At 42.4% G+C, this 24,859-nt stretch overlaps 1 protein-coding gene across 2 annotated transcripts in view; it reads left to right on the top strand.

Moving 5' to 3' along the window:
- GPR107 (G protein-coupled receptor 107) overlaps nt 1-24,859 on the top strand; it is a 71,341-nt gene that overhangs the window by 31,544 nt on the left and 14,938 nt on the right. For both annotated transcript variants that reach the window (XM_063081760.1, XM_063081759.1), the window contains exons 10-15: nt 1,058-1,133; nt 2,729-2,802; nt 3,039-3,156; nt 5,972-6,102; nt 8,143-8,186; nt 23,611-23,660. In XM_063081760.1, the coding sequence (XP_062937830.1) occupies nt 1,058-1,133; nt 2,729-2,802; nt 3,039-3,156; nt 5,972-6,102; nt 8,143-8,186; nt 23,611-23,660 (493 nt within the window). The remainder of the gene's footprint in view (nt 1-1,057; nt 1,134-2,728; nt 2,803-3,038; nt 3,157-5,971; nt 6,103-8,142; nt 8,187-23,610; nt 23,661-24,859) is intronic.

Below are 24,859 nucleotides of genomic sequence, written 5' to 3'. Positions count from 1 at the left end.
ATCTTAAGAAGCCCTTTCCTACCCTAAGATCACAAAATGTGTATTTTATGTTTAGAGCTGAAATCCATCTAGAATCCTCCTTTATGTAAGTGTAGAGTAGATATTCAGCTTTATTTTTTTCTATTTGTAGGTTTGAGCTGAATTTTTTCCCCATGCCAATTATTAAACAGCCTATCCTTTCTCACTCATTTGGTGTCACCTTATCATATATCAAACTTCCATACATGCATGAATCTATTTCACAGTTCTCTAATTTATTCCATTGATGTATTTGTCTGAATAACAAATAAACTTCACCTGTTCCACATTTTGTTCTGCTGTGGCTTTGCAGAATGTCTCAATATCTGAACGTATGAGCTCCCCTGTGGCTCTTACTTAAGTCTTTGTTTGTGTACTTTATTAATAGAGTTTTCAATTTTTCTCCATAATGGTTTTGTATGTCCTATTAGGTTCATTCCTGAGGGGAGGTGTGGAGGGGTAGAGGAATCTAATGCCTGGGGGGAGTTGGGGGGAGAGGTGTGCTTTTACCTCACCAGCCTGGCGTGTTTGGCAGGCACCAGCCATAGTGGGGATGAGAGGGGCATGACCCAGCATGGTCCCCTCACCCCCTCCCTGATGCCCACTCCCAGCCCTCCTCTGCTCTGGGCTGCAGACTTCCTTCAGCCACACCTGTTGCTTTCTGCTTTCCTGGAGATTGTTTTCGCAGATTCATCTGCCTCATTTCTTCCTCTGTGGTCTTCTCAGGGCGGTTTCCGGGGAGGAAGTGGCAGCCTGTGTTAGATTTCCATCCTGTCAAGACTCAGAAGCCATCATGTCTGGCTTCAATGCATAGCTGTCAGTTCCATTCACAACATTAAATTGTATATTGGAAATGACCTTAGGACTCCATTTGAGACCTTTTCTATGCGCAAAAACCACTTTTTAAAAAAATGGTTCATGTTTGTGGCTTGTTTAGATTATATGAACTGCCTCCTTATAAATATGTCTGATGCCTGGAGCTTTGGCTGTTTTTCGGGAGAGTGGAATTTTCTTTTAATTTTTTTCTCTCTTTTTATAGGAATGATGTGTTTAAAATTCACTGGTTGATGGCAGCACTTCCTTTCACCAAGTCTCTTTCCTTGGTGTTCCATGCAGTATGTATTAGCATTTGGGGGATCATTCATGAGTGATGTACAATGCCTATATAAGCAGGAAAAATAGAAGAAAGGGGACAAATTGGTGGGAAACAAGGTCAAAGAATACATTTTTCATAAAGCCTCCTTTTGTCTGGGATTGACTGGCCATAGGGGTAAATGACCAGAATCTCCCACAATTCTAGACTTAAAACAACTTCTAATACTACTTACAAATCCAGAATCTTTCTAGAACACTTGTTGTTTTTATTTCTTTGTTTTTATCGTTTCTTAAGATGAGAGTGCCACCTACTGAATTGTTTCAATGATTTCTTTAGTTTTTCTAAATATACACTCATGTTTCTGCTTGATTTAAAGTTCAGTATTAGCATAATTATTTGAGAGAAAATTGAGACATAAGAACTGAGCTCCTGGATTGGCCAGTCAGCTCAGCTGGTTAGAGCATGGTGTTTGTAACACCAAGGTCAAGGGTTCAGATCCTTGTACTGGCCAGCCATATACACACACAAAAAAAATTCACAAAAAAACCCCAAAAACTAAAACAGAATTGAGGGCCGGCCCCGTGGCGCACTCGGGAGAGTGCAGTGCTTGGGAGCGCAGCGGCACTCCCACCGCGGGTCCCGATCCTATATAGGAATGGCCGGTGCTCACTGGCTGAGCGCGGTGCGACTGACACCAAGCCAAGGGTTGCGATCCCCTTACCAGTCACAAAAAGACAAAAAAAAAAAAAAAAGAATAAAACAGAATTGAGCTTCAGCTTTGAGCTTTTAGAACTGATGCACTTGAAATGGACTTGCCCAGTTTGTGGACCTACAAGGTATCCAGGGACCATACTTGCAAGGGTGACAGTCTCTATCTAGACATGCACTTTCCTGCTCCACTTGAAAATGTCCTCATAGGAAAAAAAATCAATAATATATCCAGTTACACTGTCAAGAAATGGCAGTTGTTTGGATAATTTCCCATTTGGATCTACGTTAAAAGATTCTTTCTGGAGCCTTATAAATAGATAACCATTTGTATAGAATGAGAGACGTATAAATTGATGTCAGCTTTGTGGGTTCTGCCAGAGGGCATTTTGGGCACACTAATAAAACTTACCACTTTAGTTAAAATGCACACTGGTGGCTTCAGGTAGCTCTAAATTTACAGATTTTTTTCAAGAAAAAAATAGCTGAAGCTGGGTGATACCACATAGATTTTTTTTAATTGACTGACTGACTTATTTACTTATGTAAGCAGGTATATGAAAGATAAAGTTCTTGGCTGGGATACTGAAGAGGTGTGTAGTACCTGGACCTTGGAAATATTAGGAAAAGAATAGGCAGCCATTTGCCAGAGTGAATCATTTGCTCCAAGAGAGGGACCTAGGCTGGGTGTTAGCGACACTGAAACTTTGTGTCAAGTTTCTTAAGCTACCTAATGTTTGTTAGTGCATTCATAGGCTTAATTTGTGAATTGACAAGTGAGGTATTAGGCAGTGGGGTAGGGCGGACATCCCCCATCCTGAGGTCCTCTCCGGTCATTTACTGTTTCATTGTGCACTAAGGCATGTGGTTGATCAACCTTTGTGAAATGTGGTTGTTTGATTTCAGATCGACTACCACTACATCTCCTCCCAGGGCTTTCCGATTGAAGGTTGGGCTGTTGTGTACTACATAACTCACCTGTAAGTATGCAAGTACAAGTGAAATACTAATACCATGAAATCCCATACAAGAGAAGTAGAGCTAACTAATTTGTGTGCCCTTAAAAAGTGTTGTTTACATGTGATGCATTTCCTGAACTTGGCTGCCTGTCTTTTGCAAGAAGCATGTGAAGTCATAGAATGAGCTATACAGTCTAATTGGCAGAGAGGGAGTTTGAAGAGCCCCATTGGTGTCTATGAACTGTTTTCTCTTCCAGTTTGAAAGGGGCGCTACTGTTCATCACCATTGCTCTCATTGGTACTGGCTGGGCTTTCATTAAGCACATCCTTTCCGATAAAGACAAAAGGATCTTCATGATTGTCATCCCACTCCAGGTAAAGAAACCCTCATCCTGCCTGTCAGTTCCTATCTTGACACTTAACAGGGCTCAGCTCCAGATCTGTCTGGGAAGAGAGAGTCAGCTTGCTCAGAAACCCCAGCTTCTGCCATTGGGGATTGAAGGTTGGGATTCTCTTTCTGAATTCTGACAGTCCTAGACTTGAGGTCATTGCACTGGGAGATACTTGACCATCGGTCATCTTGAAACTGGCCTGAGGATGTCCAGACTTTGATTAGCGAGCTACTGAAAAATTAGGGAGACATTCATTTGTTTGCCCTCTGCGAAGAAGTTTAGATACATAGCAATTTTATTAACAAAGTATTTTAAATACCATGAATGATACTAGTGAGTTTCACAAGGTAGAATATGATAGTGGACATCAGGGGCAAACATTTATTAAACCCTTCCTATGTTTGAGGCTGTGGACTGAGGCCAGCCTTACAAGGTTGTGAGCTCCAGAAAGGAACCTTATCTTATACTTAATAGTCTTATTGAAGGCAGAAGTGGATGTGAAGAACTTATAATAAATAGAGTGATTATAGCAAGGACACACAACTACTCTGCTCTGCTTGAGCAAAGAGCATCTGTTTGATAAAGTTCTTGTCAACTGATTACACATTTTGGAGAATAACATAAATGTTGCAGGTGGGGGAAAGAAGGGTGAGTGCTCATTCAACTCTGAGGATTGTCGGTTGGGAAAGTTTGCAGCAAAGCTACTCTCACATTCAGTAATAAGGGACATATATGAGCACCACATGAATGGTATAGACCAGTTTCTATAAGTTTCTAACAAGAGAGTAATCACTCAAATTAGAATGATCTAGAAGAGCTTTGTGGCAGAGGAAAGGAATAGCAGCAGAAACCTATGATGTTGCTGTCTGGTGAACAGAGGTGCTCAGAGTCTTTTGGCTGTTGAGCCACCAGGGCCACTTCTTCAACCATACTGAGTTCTACAGCCTGCCTCGGTCTCATTGTTTGTAAGTGATGGAACCTGGGTCCTCTTCCCCTTTGCCATACTGTTGCTGGTGTCCTTTTCCCTCTAGTTAGAATCTCCCTCCCCCTGGCCTGAACTGTGGCATAACAGGACACATTCTTTCCAGCTTCCCCCTCTTTGCTCGCCTGAAAGATAAAACACTCAAGGTTACGTGGAACATCTTTCTGAGGAAATAAGGACATTTAAAAATTAAATATAAGGAAGTTATGAGTATTTAGATAATGGAACTAGTCTGGGAAGACCTTGAATGTCATCCTGAAAAGTTAAAACTGCTTGCTTTTGGCCACGGGCAGTGACAGAAAGTTTCTGAATAAGTGAGGTACATAGGAAATGGTGTTTCAAGAACACTACTGACACATGTTCAACACTGACACCTCTGGGAACATTCTTTCTCTCATGTAAAGTGTGTGAATTAAGGACAAAATGGAATTATGATGTGAAATCCTTTGTTTTCCACTTTGTCTCCATAGATAGGGCCACAGATGCAAATGTTTCATATAGCCCAGTCTTCAGGGGGAACACGAGGCAGGGAAGAACCTAGAAACTGGGTGTCAGTGGAGAGACTAAAATTTAAAAATAATTTTTGCATTTGTGTGAAGTGAAGTATGGCTTCAGTGGTGATTTAGTTTTTAAGTCCTGCCTAGAAAGAGAAACTACACTTAGAGACTTCCCCCAGTAATAGCACAACAGATTTCACATTTCTTGTAAGTGTGGAGAATTACCTTTGCACCAAGTCAAGCAGAGCATTTGGGACCATGGATTTCTTGTAGGGGTACGTAGGAAACACACCATAAATTGTAAGTTTCCCTTGTGCTCAGTGGTACCTTACTTTAGCCAGGTGAAAGACTTCATAACATGCTAGGAGCCTAACAACAGGACTAAACATGCAAAGCAAAGCCTTAACTTTGGAAATGGATTCAGTACATGGACACAGACGAACTCCAGTGCAGGGAGGACCTGGGCTTGAATTGTTGCTGTGAAGAGCAATGTGGCTACTCAACCACTGGCTGAAATCTGCCATTTTTGCCTCTCTGGTCTCTGTTATCTGGCACTTACAAGAGTTACTTTTAGAGCCAGGGGTTCTCAGGGAGGACTTGTGCATGAGGAGTGTGGGCATCATGGCTAAGTGGGATGTGAAGTGCCACCCATCCAGCACCTGAGTGACTCCGCTGAGGCTCGTGTGCCTAAAAAGCAAAGCTGAGTGTCCTGATTATCTATTGCTGTATAAGAGATCACCACAAAACTTAGTGACTTAAAACTATGAATTCTCCCTCTTAGTTTCTGTGTGTCAGGAATTGGGGAGTGGATTAACTGGGTAAGTCTGGCATGAGATTTCAGGTTATGGTCAGACATTGGCATCTTGAAGTCTTCACTTGAATCTGTCTCCTAGGCTGGGACGGCTGGGACGGCTGGGACAGCTGGGGCTTCTCAGGCATCTTTCTATCCTTGCATGATCTCTTCAGCATGGCGGTTTTGGGGTAGCCAAACTTATAAGAAGGCTCAGAGCTCCAAAGGTTCCTGGAGAGAGCCAAGCAGAAGCTGTATTTATTTTGGAAATCTCACTACGTCACTTCCATCTTACTCTGTTGGTCAGAGCAGTCACAGGTGCCCAGGTTCAAGGGCATGGCACAGGAACTCACTTCTTGACAGCAGAGTGATATAGAGTTCCAGAAGACCATGTGAGACTGGAAATAATGGTAGTGGCTGCAGCTTGGAGGCCCGGGGCCCATGGCCCATGTGTTTACCCCACATTGGGGCTGCTATTGTTGTAACAGCTCCATGATTTGGGGCCTCAGCACCTTTTCATGTCCTGTAGGTCCTGGCAAATGTGGCCTATATCATCATAGAGTCCACTGAGGAGGGCACCACTGAGTATGGCTTGTGGAAGGATTCTCTCTTTCTGGTTGACCTGCTGTGCTGCGGAGCCATCCTCTTCCCAGTGGTGTGGTGAGTGACCCACGGGGAGGGAAGCCATGTGTGCACCACATGGGCTGGTCCCAATCACAGGGCATGTGCATCTTTATCATTACCCAGGGGATTTTGACAGAGCTGGTCTGGCACCATGGGCTGGCATTTAGCACAGTTCTAAGACAATAGAGAAGGGTATGGAAACGAGAACTCAGTGGCAACATAAAGCAGCTTGTATTTGGGGAGGAGAGAGTTGAAGAAATCCCACAAATAGCCCTTTCTTGCCAAGTTAGATGGAAAATGAAGAAGTATGTTAACATAAAACTTATGATAGTTCTCAGCACGTGAACATTTTAGATGTCTTCAGAATAGTTAGCTCCATTCCCGGAAGTGGCAGGCTTTAGATGCATGTATTGTACTTTGATTATGTGTAAAAAAATGTTAGTACCAAGTCAGTGGTTGATGAGAAAGAATATTCTTGTTAAATCACATGCAAAGTGGAAATTCTTGATTAAGAATGAAGTAGAGGAAAAAAAGCTAACAAAATACTTACTTTACCCTTAATGATCTAGTTCCATGGCTGTATGAATGAATGAATTCTTTTGAAATAAAGATTAAAGAAATAGATTTACCTGCCTTCTATTAGAAGTGAGATGCTTCTTATTGCAATGCCCCGTGCAGTAAATTAGTATTTTTTTAGGACCCCGGGGTTTGTCAGTTCATTCAGTTACTCTTATCACTGTGTTTAGAGCATGATGCCAGTAGAGCATTATCCTCATTCCAGCCAATTAGATTTACTCTTCACCCTAATTCCATCATATATCACACGCATACATATATCAGTTCAGCAGATAGCTACCAGCACAGAAGAGAGAGCACGAATGAGTCTTTTTAATCACTGCAACCTCCCTGCCATCCTGCCCAGGAATAAGTAACTTGGGCATCTGTAATGTAGGATGACCAGCATTGTCTTCAGTTAGAAAAGAGCATCTTATTAGCAAACAGTTTACAGCCCCATTTGCCGCTATTGGAACAGTAAAATATAAGGGACCCAGACAAGCAGTGGAGCTTCAAGTGGCCGTTTCCTGCCATTTGTTAATTACAACACTAATGAGCAGGTGCCAAATGGCAAGATTCTTCAAGGTAGATATCCTGAAAATTGCTGTAAAATGAAAAAAATAAGTACTGGAGAGGTGATTTAAGAAATATTATCAGTATATCTTTTTAAATGTTCAGATTCAGCCAGCATTGGTTCAGTACCAGCTTTGTGCTAGTGAACTTTCTCATGTTGCCCCTTTCAGTTCTCAAGGAAACAGTCTCCTTTCACAGGTGGGCAATCCATTGAGGTTTTAGGAGAAGTGACAAGAGTAAATGACACTGTCAGACCCTGGCCCTCTCCACCTGTGCTGCCCTGTCTGCCTGTGCTATGCTCATCCTTTAGGGCAATCTTCCTTAGTGGCTTGTGCATAGAACTCTGATCTGTGGCTTTAATAATGTTAATGTTCCCTGCCTGAACTGTAATGATGGTAATTAATTACTGCACAACACGGCTGAAAAAAGACTCCTTGGAGGCCGGCAATTTTCGGCAACGTTATAAATCTCCACTCAATGAAATGAGTTTGCATGAAGCCAAATGTTCACAGCTCTGGACCTAGACTTTAGAAGTTGGCTGGTGACTTTTTTCTAGGGTCTTCTAGGGTCAATTCTCAGTGATGTTCCATTGTCTTAGGAGTGTTGGGTTGGGGGATGGTTGTGGGAATGAGAGATTAGGTAGAGTGCCAGGAGTGTTAGATGACTGTGTTTCATTTTCTCCTCACACTCTGGTCCCTGCCAGACTCATTGCCACAGATTTGGCCAGCAGAGGGCATCTTTACCTCTTCGACTTGAGCACCATATATGGCATAGTGCTGATTATCAAAGGTTTTTTTGTTTTTTTTTTAGGGAGAATGCTCTAAAATCATCTAGTCCAACCCTTTCAGTTTATAATTGAGGAATTCAAAGCCTCCGAGCTAGAGCTGAATATAGAGAGGATTGCAAATTTGTCAGCTAACCTTTTGTTCTCCAAACGTTTATTTTTAGGTCAATTAGACATTTACAAGAAGCATCAGCAACAGATGGAAAAGGCAAGTTCCCTTGTGCTCTTTCTATGCTGCTCAGTTTTCTCTGAACCCACACACTGGGGTACTACTAGGAGGTGGAGAAGATGCTGTCTTCCAGGGAGGCAAGCTGGAGGAGTCCTGGGAGCTTAAGAGCAGCCTGGGGTTTGGAGGGAGAAGCAGGTGCTGAGTGTTGCAGAGACCAGTTGTATAAGGAGGCTTGGGGGTGATTGCTGCTATTAAGATGATTCATTTCATTTCCACTTGTGATTGTGATTTTCACCTTCTCAAAACTGAGTCAGAAAGAGAAAATCTTCTCTTGGAAGGGCCAGATAACACTTCACTGTGAGAACGGAGGTTTTATGGATTGGAGATGCTGTGTATAAAGCATTCCTTCCTGCTGATTTAACACATTTTCAAAATAGATGTGTCGGTATTAATTTAAAAGGAGGCTCTGATGCCAGAAAGAACTTTTAAAACTGTCTGATACTTAAATGGTTGTGTCATTATAACCCTTTTGCATCTCCTTGATTTGTAACCATGCCTTCTAAGTCAGTAAGAACCCACAGAGAAAATGTTTTGTGTGTTTCTGGGGCTTACTTGAATAATGTCCATGACCACAGGCTGCTGTAGCACAAATGAGAATTCCAGACCACAAGGATTCAAGGAGCACTGCTCTCTCAAAGGTTGGAGCTGACTTTGGATCCATGAAGTCATACATTCAGCACTGATGTTAATGTTCTTTTAAGGCAGACTATTCATTACCAATAGTGAAAAGAAACAAGTTTTTGTTAATAAAGTTTTGTTGCTGACCTTTTTTCTGATTATAAAAGTAATATGGATTTATTTTTAAAAATTTGGAAAACATGTTGTGGCTATAAATCTTATTTCAGAAACTTGGTATACAACTAATATCACCTCATTTCTTTAATTGAATTAAACCTGACTTTGAGGCTTCACACCAGGGTCAGGCAAGATTCCTTTGTTCTTATTTAAAGTACAGTATTCAGGAGGAACTCCCCAGTTTTGGCTCAGAATAGTTATTGTCACGATTCCTGCTGTCCAGGCTCACAGAACTCCCTTGCTTCTGGGCAGCTTTGTGTGTGAGGGTCTTGCCCAGGCTCATAGCCCTTTTGCACTGCTCACAGTCCAGTCTCCTAAGGCCCATCCGGCTTCTCGAGTACAGCCAATGACAGCTTTTGTTTTTTTCTAGTCCTGGGAAATGGCCTTTCTCTCTTTTGGTTTCTCCTCTTTTCCTTCAAAGGCACTAGGTCTCCTTTTTCTCCCTCTAGAATACCCTTTATGATAAATTATTTTCAGTGAGTTTAAGCTGGAACGTTATCTGCAGAAAGCTTTGCTTTTAGCCTGGCTGCATAGCTTTTCCTGGAGTCAGGGGGCACAGGGAAAGCCCTCCTGTCTTCTTGGAAACAGGGAAAGGAAACACACACAAAAAATATAAATTAGAATTTTAATGAAGCCCCTGCCACAAACAGAAAAACCCATCATCTAGGAATAATTATTGTTTGAGGATATTCTTGTCTTCGCCCTTCTATGAACATTATATAAAAAGGTGGTCTTATTATTTTTGTAATTAAATAGGTTTTTTCTTTCTTTTTTCTTTCTTACACGTCATCAGAAGGAATGAATAGGATTTCTTATTTTTATATATTGAGATGAGACTTTTTAACTTTTCATTGTTATACACCTCAATATTTATGAATTAGTTTTTCTAGTTATTTGGTTAAAAATATTTTAAAATCTCAAGGGCAATGTTTTGCAGTTGGTGACTTTCATCTGTATTTTTCCTCCTGGCTCCATCCAGCCTCCTTTGTGAATTTTTCTAGCCCTTCCTCACCAACTCCCTTTTCCCTTCCTGGTCACTCTGCCTGCCTGCCTGCCTCTGCACTTTCTTCTCCCTGCTTTACAGGGCTTGCGGGTGACTGTGGTGATTAACTGTCTCTGTGACCGTTTCCTCCACCCAAGGTCAGTTATTAGCTGAGTGTCTTAGTAGAATGCTCTGCCTGAAGTAGATAGCACAGCAGTTGAGGCCCAGGTGGGGTCTGCATTGTCCCCCAGCAACTATAATACAGAGAAACTTCATGGAACAGGAATGCTTTTGTCATGGCCTGGGGCACATGAGGCAGTTTCTCCTTTCTTCCACCAGGTGACAGCACAGGACCTCTTCAGCGGAGAGTAAATGTAAAAGCAGGAAGTTGCACAGGCAAACCAGGGCTCACATTCCCCATGCTTAGATGACGTCTGTTAAGAAAGCACCCATTTCTCATCAGCAAATATTACAAAGCCTTTGAAAAAGTAACAGAGTAGATTAGCATGGGGTTGTCTTCTTGATTCATGTTCTTTCACTGAATTGATTTAAGTAGTGGATTGCTTTTTGACCTAATCCGCAAATACGTATTTTGCTCTGTACTTTGAAAAATGGTCATGCTTGTGACACTCCCAAAGTCAGGGTGGCCATGGCCCCATGGTTGAAGTCTCCCCTGCAGAGAAGTCTTAGGAATAGCACTCTGTGCTGGCAGGCCGACCTTGGATGTGACTGCAGTGTGGCCATGTCCTGTGGGACAGCACAGGAGAACTGGAGTGAGCCCTCTGCCAACTCTGGTTCCAGGATCGATGTGGTTGACCTCTGTTCTTCTCAGTTTGCCCTTCTTGAGATCTAGCCCATCCTAGAGGCAACTGGGAATCTGAAGGCCATGGGCAGTAATGTCTCCTATTGGATTTGGAAGCATTTTGCTGGATGGAGTCTGACATTCTGGTTCTTGTTCTTAAGCTTGTTATTCCACTGACTCATTGCATGGCCTTGACAATGACTTGAGTTTGAGAATTGCATTTTTAGTTTAGGTGCAGCCCAGACTGAGTAATTGCAAGTGAGCGAAATGCTGTTTGTAGTTGTTCTTATTTCCTTTGGGTTAAATATAGCTTTCAGAGAGTCTCTGTTTGGATTTTGTTTACTTCTTTGTCTCTGGATTCCTTTTGACTGAACCTGGGGAAAGTATAAAGGAAAACATTAAGGATGGACCTGCCCACTGTTCTTAAGCCATGTCTTTGTCTCTTCTGTCACATGTTGTGGCTTCTCTTAGGTCCTGTGTCATTTAGATTCACTGCTGCACTGCATCCTCTGAAAGGGTGCTTAATTGAGTCTTGCACAGACACACCTAGCTCTGGTTCCACTGTGTTTTGCCTGCCAAGGTTTACTGGCTGTTGCTGCCCTTGAGTCTGTTTCCTTCTCTTTCTCCAGTGTCATTACCTTATAGGACTGGCTTGGGAATATACAACATAAATTTAATTAACAATCTCTGCTTCTGATCATCCTTTTTTAGGCCTTGTGTTTCTGAGGAAAAGTCAGAGGAAGTATTCTAAAGAATCTTAGCTTTTATGTTTGCTTCAGAAGCATTTAAACAAATGTTGATTGGCTAGTTGTAGGGTTTATGGAGGAATGACTTCATTCTGAGCTCCTGCCATATTCTGAAAGAAGCTGTGGCCATAAGAGGTATTTGTTAGGGTGACAGTTCTCAAAGGGGTCATCAGGGTCAAAAATATTCTCATAGTAATATGTTATTAGCCTTTTCACTGTTGACAGTTGTACTGATCATGCAAAAGCAATGGTGGGTAAACACCTGGCACTTTTGCATGATTCAAGGCTGTGGCAACAAACTGTACTGGGAGCCATTGCATTCTTTACTGCCACCTCCTCTGAAAAAAAGCTCATGTCACTTAAGAATGGCCTTGATGAAATAGTAAAGACTATTAATGTTATTAAATCTCAACCCTTGAATACATGTCTTTTAATGTTCTGTGTGGCCAAATGGGAGATACGCATGAAGCCCTTCTGCTGTGGAGTGCAGCACAGTGGTCGTGGTCTTGACAAAAAGCGCATATAGGATTGTTTGAGTCCCAAGCTGAACTAACCACTTTTCTCATGGAACACCATTCTTATTTGAAAGAATGACTGACTACTACGGTTACTCATACTTAGTTTTTGGCAGACCTTTTGAAAATGGATGAAGTAAACATGTCACTTCAAGGAAACAACTAACAATATTTGTTGCCAGTGATAAAATTGTGCTTTCAAGTGAAAATTAGAATTTAGGAAAACTTATATCCACCACTGTGAGCTTGACTGTTTCCCAGTTGTTAAAAGACTTCTGAGGAGAGCAGAAGTGATGTTAATAATGTGATTTTGAAAAATATTTTATGATAAAGTGTTCCAGTACTTGGGAGATCTGCATAACTTACTGCAACGGTATCTTCCACCTGACCAACACATGGTATTCCACAGTCATGCATGGGTAAAAAAATCCATTCAAGTGCAAGATGGACCAGTGGTGGTTAATGTAACAGAGTGTGAAAAGTCCATTGATAACAGTTTTCAATTCCCCACCTCACTTATTCTTAGAAGCTACCTCTTGTCAAGTTTTAATTTAGAATCAAAGAAGACTATTCACTGGAGATACTTCAGTTATCTGAAAAGGCCTCCATGTATTTTCTTCATATGTTCCAACCAAAACACTCCCTGAAAACAGATTGAATGCAGAAGCAAGTATGAGAATCCAGCTGTGTTTTATTAAGCCATACGTTAAAGAGATTTACAAAAATGGAAAACGATTCCACTCATTAATTTTTTTTGGAGAATTATGTTTTTACAAGAAAATGTTATTTATGTTAACATGTAATGGCTTTATTTTTGTTACTTTTAAATGAATTATTAAATATTTTTGAAATTTCTGTTTCACTTTCTAATGTGGTAAATAATCATAAATATAACTCACATAAACAAAAAGTCTTTGGGGTCCTCAATAACTTAAAAGTGTAAAGGGGTCCTGAGACCAAGAGATTGAGAACCACTGTGTTAGAGATGCCTGAGTTTCTCACAGTCTCTAATGGCAATGTGAACGTGAGTGAAAGCCTGTCTGCTTCTTTTTTTCCTTTACCCATTGAGGTTATTTAAGACTTATTTGGCCAGAATTGAAGATGTCCATTAACTCAGAGCAACTCATGCCAAAGGACTATGTTTTATTTGGGTGTGTTCATGTAAACAGACCTAATGAAAAACCTACTAGTGAGAAAAGAAGAGAAATAATCATTGTGTTTATTGTGGCTACAACTCATGTTTATATATTTAATTCTTATTTTTCGTTCTTGCTTCCCTTAGACTTGTGGTTCTTATCCCTTCTTTGGATAATACTGATAGATCTATTTGAGAATTTAGTTAGAGGTATAACCCCCTGCCCCCACTATCTACATAAAATTTTTCATGCGATTTCATGGGATTCATGGACCCCAGATTTAATAATCCCTTCTTTAGGTTAATTTAAATCTTTTGGGAGAGCGCAGGGGGAGAGTGGCTGGCAGGTATGGGGATCCAAACCCTTGACCTTGATGGTACCAACACCAGGCCCTAACCAAGTGAGCTAACTGGCCAGCCCAGATTAATTTAAATCATCTCACTACTCTTACACAATGACTTAGGTAGAAGCACAGCAGCATAATTGTGATGCGAGGCTCCCCTCATAGGACTGCTTCCTGGGAGAGAGCAGAGCGAACGACGCACCGAACTCTGTGGTTTGTGTCCTCTCCCTGTGTTCTTGCTTTCTCTTTTCTACTGCTTCCACTGAAATACACCTCAAAGAACATTTCTGCTGATATTTTTTTCTTTTCTTTTTAAAAAATATTGACATTTTAACCATTTTTAAGTGTACAATTCAGTGGAAAAAAGGACATTCACACTGTTGTGCACCCATCACCACCATCTATCTCCAGAACTTTTTATCTTCCCAAACTGAAGCTCTGTACCCATTAAACAATGACTCCTCATGCCCCTTTCCCCAGCTCCTGGCAGCCACCATTCTACTTTCTGTCTCTAAAACTTGACTCCTCTAGGCCCCTCATATAAATGGAACCATACAGTATTTGTGTTTTTGTGTCTGGTTTATTTCATGTAGCGTAATGTCCTTAAAGTTCACTATGTTATAGCATATATCAGCATTTTCTTATTTTTTAAGACTGAATAATATTGCATTATATGTATATGATATTCATATTATCTTTTAATTCCATTTTTCCATGAACTTTTTGAAGTTCCCTCATATACCACATTTTGTTTATCCGTTCAGGTGATGATCGACACTTGGATTTCTTTCGCCTTTGGGTTACTATGAATAATGCTGCTGTGAACCTGGGTGTACAAATACCTGTTCAAGTCCCTACTTTGAATTCTTTTGGGTATATGCCCAGAAGCGAAATTGCTGAATCCTATGATAATTCTGTGTTTAATTTTTTGAGAAACTGCCATACCATTCCCCGTAGTAGCTGCCCCATTTTACCTTCCCACCAGCAGTGCACATGGATTTCAGTTTCTTCACGTCCTCGCTAACATTTCTTTTCTTTTCTTATAGTAGACATCCTAGTGGGTGGGAAGTGGTACTTCATTGTGGTTTTGATTTGCATTTTCCTAATGATTAGCCACGTTCAGCATCTTTTCCTATGTTTATTGGCCATTTGTATATCTTCTTTGGGAAAATGTCAATTCAAGTCCTTTGCTCATTTTTTAATTGAGTTGTTTGTTTTTGTTGTTACACAGGGGTCTTCTTGCTTGCCTAAGATAGTCAACTACTTCAAGAGGCCATTGAGCATTTATCTGGTGTTCTATGTGATAGCTCATTCCTTTTGCACATATCCGTAACGCAGAGATGAATGCACAGTAACTTGCCACTCTCGAAAACTCCACCTGACATTAAAAGATTTGCCCTTGTCTACTTATTGTGGAGAAAGTTCAGTGGTGGATGTTGCAGAAATAAGCCATTGAGTGGCTTTTGGATACTGTATGATATTGTCATTTAACTTTTTTCTAACTGAAAATATAACCTCTTTTTGGGGAAAGGAGGAAGCAGAGATTCCATCTTGTAATTTCCCAGTATAATGATATTTTAGACCAGCGGTTGTCAAACGATGGCCCATGGGCCAAATCTCACCCCTACCTATTTTGGTAAATAAAGTTTCATTCTAACGCAGCCATGCTTATTTGCGTACATCTTATCTATAGCTGCTTTTGCATTGTAACAGCAGAATTGAGTAGATGCTACAGAGATCTTCTGGCCCACAATGCCAAACATTTGCTATCTGTCCTTTACAGAAAAAGTTTGCCACCCCCTGGCTGTTCTAGACATTTAAGACACACCATTTTTAAGACCATACATGTGATATAGTGATAATGATTGCTAACTGTTCATTCTATACTTGAGCACTTTGAAAACTATAAAGCTCACATAGATGTAAGATAGTGTTGCTTCTGAGTATTTACTGAATGTCAACTTTGATATTTTACCTAACCTATTACTATAAGTATAGGTGAAAATCTGCACTTTTCTTCAACTAACCAGTTGGTTTTTATCATGGGTTACTCTTAGCTTATTAGCAGAGCTGTAGGTTATAAATTTCCACCTGGGAGGTTAAGTATTCTATTCCCTAACTTCTTTGATTCAGTGCCTGGTTGCAATTATAGGTTTGTCCAACCTCTGTTTTTGCTTTCCAAGCAGATACTAAGGCAGCCTCAGAGCCACTGAAGCTGTTGGCAGTGAGGATTATTATAAGGTTAAGCTTGGAGACTCCAGCTCAGAAGCTTTAGGGATAAGGAGGTCAGGAGAAAGAGGAGAACCTTCCAACTGCACATTTTGCTGTGATTTTTGCCTCTGTAGTGCATGAGGAATACTCTAGAACTGGGTTTAGCCTAATCAAGAATGGGCATTGGATTTCCCTCAGCCCTGCAGTCTGCACATCTGATGAAGACTATTCATTGGAATGACACCCTTGAGCAGTATCTTGTGATATAGGAGAGAAGAGGCAAAAGAAATGAGATCTCTTGATCTGATCGCTCAGAAAATTGTCACCCTTCCTTTGTCCCTGTGTAGCTAGAGGACACCCCTGTCATTCCATTCCTGTGCTAGAGTGTGAAACTGCACCATTAGAGCACTGTCAACAGTCTTCTGCACAGATGGGAGAATCGGCAGGCAGAGAACACTTTCTCTTTAGGCGCTGTGACGGGAGCACTTATAACACCTCTGCATCTTTTTTGTGGCATGAGGTGAAGTGGCATCTGCAAAAATCCTCCAAGGATTCTGTCCTGCCCCCTTAATTCAGATGTCTTTTGTGTGGCATCTGTGATGAATGCCTGACACAGGGTTGTGGGTGCCAGAAACTATAGGTGAGATTTTGTGCATGCGTGCATTTACCTGGGCAGAGGGTCTGTGGCTTTCAGCAAATTTTTAAAGGAGTTTGTGACCCTAGCAGGATTTAAAATCACTGCTAGACATTTATGAAGAGAATGAATATATTTTATTAGGCTGGTTTAATACAGTGACTTTTAATTTCTTTTTTTTTTTTTTTTTTTTTTTGGCAGTTGGCCGGTACAGGAATCTGAACCCTTTAGCTCAGAGTTACAGTTTAAATTCTTTTAATCACCGAATACCTCTCTTCATTACTTTTTCTCAACAGAGAATCCAGAATTCCCCCCAAAATCTAATAACAGCTTCTGATCAGCATTATGAAATGATTGATTAACCAGTGACACCACTCTGAGTTCATATAAGCTAAAAACAAAAGCAAAAAAGCCTCTCATATTACCTGCCTGAAAAGCAGCCCTATCGTGGACACATTGCCAGTTTTTTGTTAGGCCTTTAAAGTATTGGGAACCTAAGTACCTCGGGGAGCCCACAGCCACCCAGCAGGCCTGGTTATCAATCTGTGGCTCATGCCCTCCCGGGCCTGCTTGGGCTTCATTCTTCTGCCTAGTGGAATTAGCATGCGTTTGGTTTCCGTGTGTCTTAAGACATTGTGAAACCAACTCTTCTTGATAGATTTCTACAGTATTCAGGGAAGGTCAGGTTCTCTTACTGAGAAGGATTTGCCTACTATTGACCAGCCTATGTCATCAAGCACTGGAAGTCTGACCTTCATCCTGGCCCAGCTCACTGCTGATTGTGACTGTGTGCAGTGGACTGCCAGTGGGAGGGGGTGATATGCACATCAGCTCAGCTGCTGCCTCGGAGGCGATGTTTGACTGATATAGCTCACAGCACTGCGGCTGCACGCCGCAGGCTGGCAGAGACACAGGAGGGACTGATGAGAGCAGAGTCTGAGATCAGGGTGGTCCTTCATACACCCCTCCTCTCTCAGAGCTGTTGATGGGGTCCTAGAGTCAAAGGGCAGAAGGAGCTGGGAACTCAATAGACTCGACAGCAGAAGTCTTTTACAGAGCTGGTCTTTCCTGGTGTCAAATGGTGTTTAGTCCACTCTTGTGGGCCGTTTTTTGCTCCTCTGATGCTTTTTATTTATCATTTAAGATATAATTTTGCTTACAGCAAGATGCATAGCCCTTAACCATTCAATTCCATAACTTTTGACATCTCTTGAGTCATTGTTTTGAATGTATATTGGAAATGTATTTTGAATACTTTTTCACATGACCCTCAATAGTTTGAAGATCAAAGAATTTATTCTCTGCATAGTTGATTTGAATTGCTTGCAGCCTTTCCCATGCTTGCTTCCAAAACTGTCTGTGAAATGGACGAATGGGATCTCCTCTTAGTGGAGGCCAGGGGCACCCTGTGAGCTAACTACTCCACAGAATGGACACTTTAAGGCCAGTGGGGTCCTAGGTCAGCGTGTGGCCGGGGTTCTTTGGTGTCTTTCTGGTGACTGCGGGAGGCTGTGCAGCCAGGCTTTCAGGCTGCATGACCACGTGTCCCTGTGCAGAGTGAGCTTGAGCCCAGAACTTAAGCAAAGTGTGGAAACACTAAGATTCAGTGAGTCAGAGTGACGCTAATGCCATCCAGGCACTGCCTCCATCCTTATTTCTTTAATTTTTGTGTTTGACTCAAAATTCCCTGTGAAGACAGCAGGGAGGAGGCAGGAGAAAAGGATGATGGGTAGGCAGGGATGTTTTTAAGCCTTGAAGCTTTCCTTACATACAAGGAAGAATTGTTTTGGAAATTTTTTACCCTGTAAGTGGTTGTCATGGGCCTCTGCTTCTGTGTGTCCCATAAATCACAGTATTAACTCCTTAGCACAGATTGCTAGCAGCTCCTGGGCATTGCCCAGCATTTTGAGGCATGGTCATATTGCTCTGAACTGCTGATGGATTATAAAGCTATGACTTACTTTTCTCTTAGTGTGAGGTGTAGGTGTTCAGAACTTGGTCCTTAGAGGGAGGTAGACTTGGGTTTCGGTATTGGTTTCTCCACTTACAAAGCCGTGTGACTTTGGTAATTTACTAAACTTCTCCAGGCCTGAGTCCTTCATCTGTGAGACAGTGCCCCTTCCGTCATAGAGGTTAATGTGAGATGAAGCGTTAAGAGGTGCCTGGCAGTGCCTGGCACATGGTGATCACTCAGTAGATGGTGATGACCAATGCTTTTGTTTTTGTCATTGTCATGATTCCAAGACCATCCAGGGCAGTCAGCTAGGGGTTGGAGGGTTTGATCTGTCTCTTTGCTGGCCTGCTTCCTCGTTGACCTAAACAAGAGAGGTGACAGTCTAGGAAAGGGGCAGCATCTCCTGTAGATGGTGCTCATTGGCTCTTGTGCTGCTGGGTCAGAGAGAGTGCGTTGACCTGTCAAGCATTTGCAAGGGTTGTGGAACTTCCTGCCTCACTGCGCTCCTGTTCTGTTCTCAGTAAAAAGTCCTTACCAAAATCCAGGGTCATGGTCATTCTCCTGAGAGTAAGTGAGAGAAAGGAGAATCCACAAGAGGTCAGCCTTTAGGAGCTCCTAGAGCAGGTGGGTGGGATATCCCTCCCCTGTGCCCAGTCCGTCTCCTCCACTCCCTGGAAGATTTTCAAAATCTTTTTAGAATGGGGGCAGCCTGGTATCTGTACTGCAGTAAAGCTCTGCAGGCCATTCTGGTGTTCACTCTGGTTATGTACCATTGCTATGAAACAATCCTAATCCACCATAGAGAAATTTTCCTCCATATGGGGACAGGGGTGCCTTGAGAAGGAAGAGGCAGGCCAGGGGCAGGCACACGGAGTTATGCAGGTGCAGGACCGGAATGCAGGCTCCTATCTGGTACATTTTTCCTCTCCCCATGCTCATTCTTTTACCATATTTGCTGCTTCTCATGGTGGGGTCAGAAATAGCTAGCCCAGCCTTGGTGAGCCTTCACTCCCGTGGGATGCCAGCCCCCTGGTCCAGTGAGCAGCAAGCCACCAGCTTTCTTACTTGACTCTAGGGAAATCTTTGGGAGAAAAGCAGAAGGAGGCTTGGGATTCCAGGCTGTGACCTGCTGTGTTGCTGCCCATTGCATAATGCTGGTGAAGCTTCTCCCCAGAGTTGGTTCATCCCCTGCTCAGCATCCTTACTCATCATGTGCATGTGACAGAGCTGCTTCCAGGAGAGCCTGGGGTTCACTGGCAGCCCCAGGTCCCCATATGTTCCAGTTTTACTTACCAGAGTCTGGATTCTTGCCAGATGTGGCAGCCACTGTGATACAATATATGCCACCTTTGATATTGGGATAATCCCGTATAATTTTAATATAATAGTAATATTGTAACATCAAACATTTGAGTGCTTACTGTGTGTGCTGTTTGCGTTCTGTGTATTGTCTCATTAATTCCTCAAAGAGCCCTAAGGTTAGACGTTGTTATTCCTGTCTTAACAGATGAAGAGACTGAGGCTCAGAGAGCTTAGGTGACTTATCTGAGGTCACACAGCCAGTAAGTAGCAGAGTTGGAATTTGAACCCAGGATATTCAGATGTGCAGGGCCTGCGCTTTTTTTTTTTTTTTTTTTTTTTTTGTGTGTGTCTTTTTGTGACCGGTAAGGGGATTGCAACCCTTGGCGTGGTGTCGCCTGCACCGTGCTGAGCCAGTGAGCACACCGGCCATTCCTATATAGGATCCAAACCCGCGGCAGGAGCGCCGCTGCGCTCCCAAGTGCTGCACTCTCCCGAGTGTGCCACGGGGCCGGCCCAGGCCTGCGCTCTTAACCACTCTGCTCTCCTGTTTCTTACTCTACTAAGTAAGCTGACTTCCTACCTTCACTGCCTCAGCTGTGACTAGAATACCAGTGTGCGCCTCAGTAGCCTGATCCCCACGAGCAGCAGTCTGAATGCCTTGTGTGTGACTGGAAGTGATGTACGCATGACTAGTGGATTTTGGTAACAACCCAAAGCTCTGCTTCTTGTGGCTGTGTTCCCCAGAGTTAACATTGGTTGTCCCCGAGGTCCATATGTCAGCCCCAGCACATGTCGTGGTGACATTTCTTCATTGGTGCCCAGATATGGGGCATATAGGCTTATCTAAGGAGAGGTTCATAGTCTGCCTCCCTTCAGAGCATGTCTTCAGCTCAGCCTGGAGGGTGTGGCATGGTGGCACACAATGCCATGTGTCACGCCTTCCACTCCCTAGCTCTCACATGCTTGCTCCTTAACCCTTTATACCTGCAGTGCCTTGACCCCTCTGTTTTCTCTCAGTTGCCACCCCCAGCCTCATTTCCTTCCCCTTGAAAGGGAAGGGACCACCGTAAGGCTTTGCCTTATGATTTCTTTGTCCTCAACTTTAGGACCTTGTTATCCTTTCTTTTCCCCCAGCCAAATGCCAGGGTGGGATCAGCCTATTGTTCACCACCCCTGTCCACAACTTGATTGCTCTACATTGTTAGAAAAATATCTCACCACCTTTTAGAGGGGCCTCCACAGATTCATGGTCTCTGACCTCAGTTGGACTCTTACTCTTGTTTCTCTCCATCCTTTCTGCACAGTGAAATTATTCTAAAGCGTAGATGTGATTATGGCTCTGCCCTGCTTACTACCCTTCGGAGGCTCCCTGGGGTCCTCAGAACCAACAAGGAGGATAAGCTCATGGTCTTCAGAGCTTACTTAAATTTTGGCTTTACTCTTAGCCTTGCTCAGCTACTTTTGCTTCCCTCATATGTGAAGCTGGCTCACCCCTGAGCTCCATTCAGGCCCTTTACAAAACCCTCTCTGTCATCCCTTCTCCCTGGTCTGGGTTGGGAGCCCATGCTTCTTCCTGTCATGGGAACTTAAAATCCAGGAAGAAAAACAAGACACTTCTCTGTCTGGCTAACAGTTCTCAGTGAAGCAAGGTAGGAGTTTGATTTATCAGGACTCATTTCAGCAAGCAAATTTCAGAAGAGACTTAGATCATTTTTATTTAAACAGTCTAATTGTTGGTGCTGTTTTTTTTCTCAGTTATTCACAAAGAAGAGAATTGAGTGGTCATGTTAAGGAAGTATTAGCTTGTTTGGGAGGGCCGCAGTTCCTGTTGGGGTCAGCTGGTTTTAGGGGGCAGAGTGCAGTATGAGCTGGTCATTCATTGACCACCAGCAGGGTGAGTGGGAGACCTGCACACATAAAGGAATACAAAAGGGTCGTATGGACGGGCACAGTCTGAAATCCTTGGGAACTTTTATTTGTCCGTTGTGTCTCAGTGTTCATGTCTTCTCCTCAGTGCAGCCTTTCCCGTCCTCCAGGTGAGGCGGCGCGCCTGATTACGTTCTCCTGGCAGCGTGTTGTGTGTGTGTAACTCAAGCCTCAGTGCCCCAGCCTCCCCCTGGGATGGCAGCTGCCCAGGGGCAGAAGCCCAGGGCCTGGCTTGAAAATAATGTAAGTTTGTGTTGACTGAACGAAAAAAGGGATGAAAGCCAGGGAGGTTTAATTTTAAAAATAATAATAATAACAGGACTGCCAATGAGGTGGTTACATGAGAAAACCTTTGCCAGTCTGCCTCCTGTAATTTCACTTTCTCAGATGTTGTGTGTGTGTGTCCATTGCAACTCTAAACCTTCTTCTTAGGATTTTTGGAAAGGTTTGTATCATCTGTGTATAAACATGTTGAAATGTTAAAACATTTTGTCAGTTGAAATCATTTTGACTTGGTTCCTTTTGTTTTATTTAGTTTGGCTACTAGAAAACTTATAGTTACATAGGTGGGTCACCTTCTATTTCTGTTGGACACCCATAATTCACCATCTCTAGAGCAGCCTAAGCTGTGATTTGATTGAGAAAAGAAAGAGCATGTCACATCTATAGCCTGGGTATTGAGAATTTAGTCTTGCCTACAGCTCCTAAAGTAGAGGACCCAGTGTCCCTAAGTGCACACGCTGACCCTGGCATTGAGTTGCCCTCAGACAGCAATTGCTGTATTAATATATGCAATTCAACTCAATTCCCAGGACCTTGCTGTCTCATATTTGCTTTTTGTAGAAATCAAGTAAAGAAATTACGAAAGATTGAACTCACCTCTTCTCTACAACATTCTCCTATAACCTCCAACTGCTTCTGAAGGTGGCACAGTATTCCACTGCAACTCTAGATGTAGATGTTCTATCTTCTAACTTTGAGTCAGAATTTTGCAGAAAGACTTGCTGAACATGTCTTCATCGACATGTTTGGTTTCTCAGATGAGGTTCTTGCAGATAACTGTTAGTAGATAATCATGTGAAGATAATTTATGGTTCCAGGAATTTCTTTTGGAATCCTAAGTTTGATGCCCTCACTAATCATGAGCCAGAAGGGGAGGAAGAGGAACTTTGAAACTTCACTACCCACAGTCCCATTCCTAAACTGAATCAGTAATTGAATGCTATTAAGCAAAATTGACTTGCCTCCTGCAGGAAGGTTTATGATGAATGAAAAGCTTGCTTAATAAGGGAGGGAGCCAGGCTACCCTCTGTGGTCATCAATATTTCATAGCCAAAGACAGTGTCAGGAAGTTAGCTGTCCTGGCTCTGCTGACCTTGAGCATTCAGGAAGGTAGGACACAGTCAGGGAGGTTGTATTTTTACAAGAGACACATTATTAAATATTTATCATAGATATGAGATACATATGTTGACAGAATAGAAAAAGATATACAAAGCAATCAATAATTATAAAGTACCTTTATATTATCAGGAAAAGTAGACAAGATAAAAAAAATAAAGGTCTTATTACAAGGCACTAAATGAAAACTTAAGTGAAATTTGCAAAACGTACCTGAGGGTTAATTACATTTAGACTCAGCTAGTGGGAGGCTCCCCCAGTCGGTGCCCTGGTACCAACCTGAGACTGGTGCTCGTGGAGGGTACAGCTCTGTCAGCTGCAGTGGCAGCACTGAAATAGTTCATGCTGGCTGTCTGGTGGGGGAGTCCTGATTTGTAGCATCTGCCAATTTCTGTGCTGTCACTCTTCTCCCACCATGGTTGGTTTAAAGCTGCTGACCCCAGAGTGAGAGATGCCCTTGAGTTGCCGGTGCAGGCCAGCTCCCACAGCTCCCTTGCTCCTTGGTGGTTGGGGGCAGAGCCTGCCTAGTGGATTTGTTTCCAGATACATGGATTCATCCATTAGCCTCTTGACCGAGAGGTACCTGAACAGGACTTGATTTTAAAGATGAGAAAAGAGGTTAATGAACCTTTCATTTTGTTCTTTCTTCTCCCTAGCTGCTATTAACTTAGCAAAGCTGAAACTTTTCAGACATTATTACGTCTTGGTGAGTAAAAAAATCCTAAATCTGTAAATAAGATCAATTCAAGGAGTATGGCAAGTGAACTTCCGAAAAATTGGTGAGAGCAGATGATGTGCTTCCTGGAGCTGCATGGATTTCAGTTTACAAATCAAATTGTGTCCCATAGGATGGGAAATTAAGTATTTGAATTATTTCTTCTTAAATTTTAGTTTTAAATTTGACTTTACATACTTAGAAAAGTAACATATGCTTGATGTAAAACAAACAAACAAAAAAACCCCAGCAACCCAAAACCAAAGACGCAGGGTCATAGAAATATAACACAAGCCCTTTATGAGCCTGATCTTCCATCCTCCTCCTTTCCTGCCCTCCCCAAGGGTAACAGTTTAGTAGTTATTCCTCTAGGTTCTTTCTAGACCTGTACTATACATAGCTGCTCCTTTGACTTGCTGTTTTTCTAATTTAGAAAAATGGCCTCACATCATAATGCTCTTCTGCAGCCTTTTTTCTTTTCAATTAAAATTATTAGAGTAGGGCCGGCCTGTGGCTCACTCGGGAAAGTGCGGTGTTAATGCCAAGGCCATGGGTTCGGATCCTGTATAGGGATGGCCGGTTGGCTCACTGGCTAAGCGTGGTGCTGACAATACCAAGCCAAGGGTTAAGATACCCTTACCGGTCATCTTTAAAATAAATAAATTAATTAAATTAAATAAAACAATTATTAGAGTAGATACCTCTTTTTTCTTTCAAATTTCCCCACAGAAAACTAGTTTCATGTCATAGTAATAATATTTCTCTTAAGGACAGAAAAATTGAGGCAGTTCTTATAAAACCTGTGAGGGACGTGAAGAGTCCTATAAGCATAGCACCAAAGACAGAGCTTGCTGTGAATTAGTAAGGATCTCAGTTTCTTGGAATATATAAGGTATGGGTCTTCTAGAGTTTGCTTCCTGATTCCTAAAAGACAGTTTCCAGGTCTTCCAGCTGTGGTTTTGGCACTGTCACTTTGGACAGTTCTTTTGCCTGAGCAGAGATTAGAGACTTCAGTGGTATAAAAGCAGAGGCAGATGATCCACTTGGGTTTTTTTCTTTTTGCTGCGGATTTTGTGTCAGCCACCAGAAAAGGCACAGGTGTCAATCCAAAGCCTCTTGATGCATGTGGTGACAATGATAGGTGGTCCTCGATGGCTGGGCTAGGGTTCCAGACCTTTATGCCTAAAACC

Source organism: Cynocephalus volans, chromosome 17 (assembly GCF_027409185.1).
Source record: "Cynocephalus volans isolate mCynVol1 chromosome 17, mCynVol1.pri, whole genome shotgun sequence".
Taxonomy (NCBI): domain Eukaryota; kingdom Metazoa; phylum Chordata; class Mammalia; order Dermoptera; family Cynocephalidae; genus Cynocephalus; species Cynocephalus volans.
Note: the sequence above shows the minus strand (reverse complement) of the source record. Positions and strands in the feature narration are given on the sequence as shown.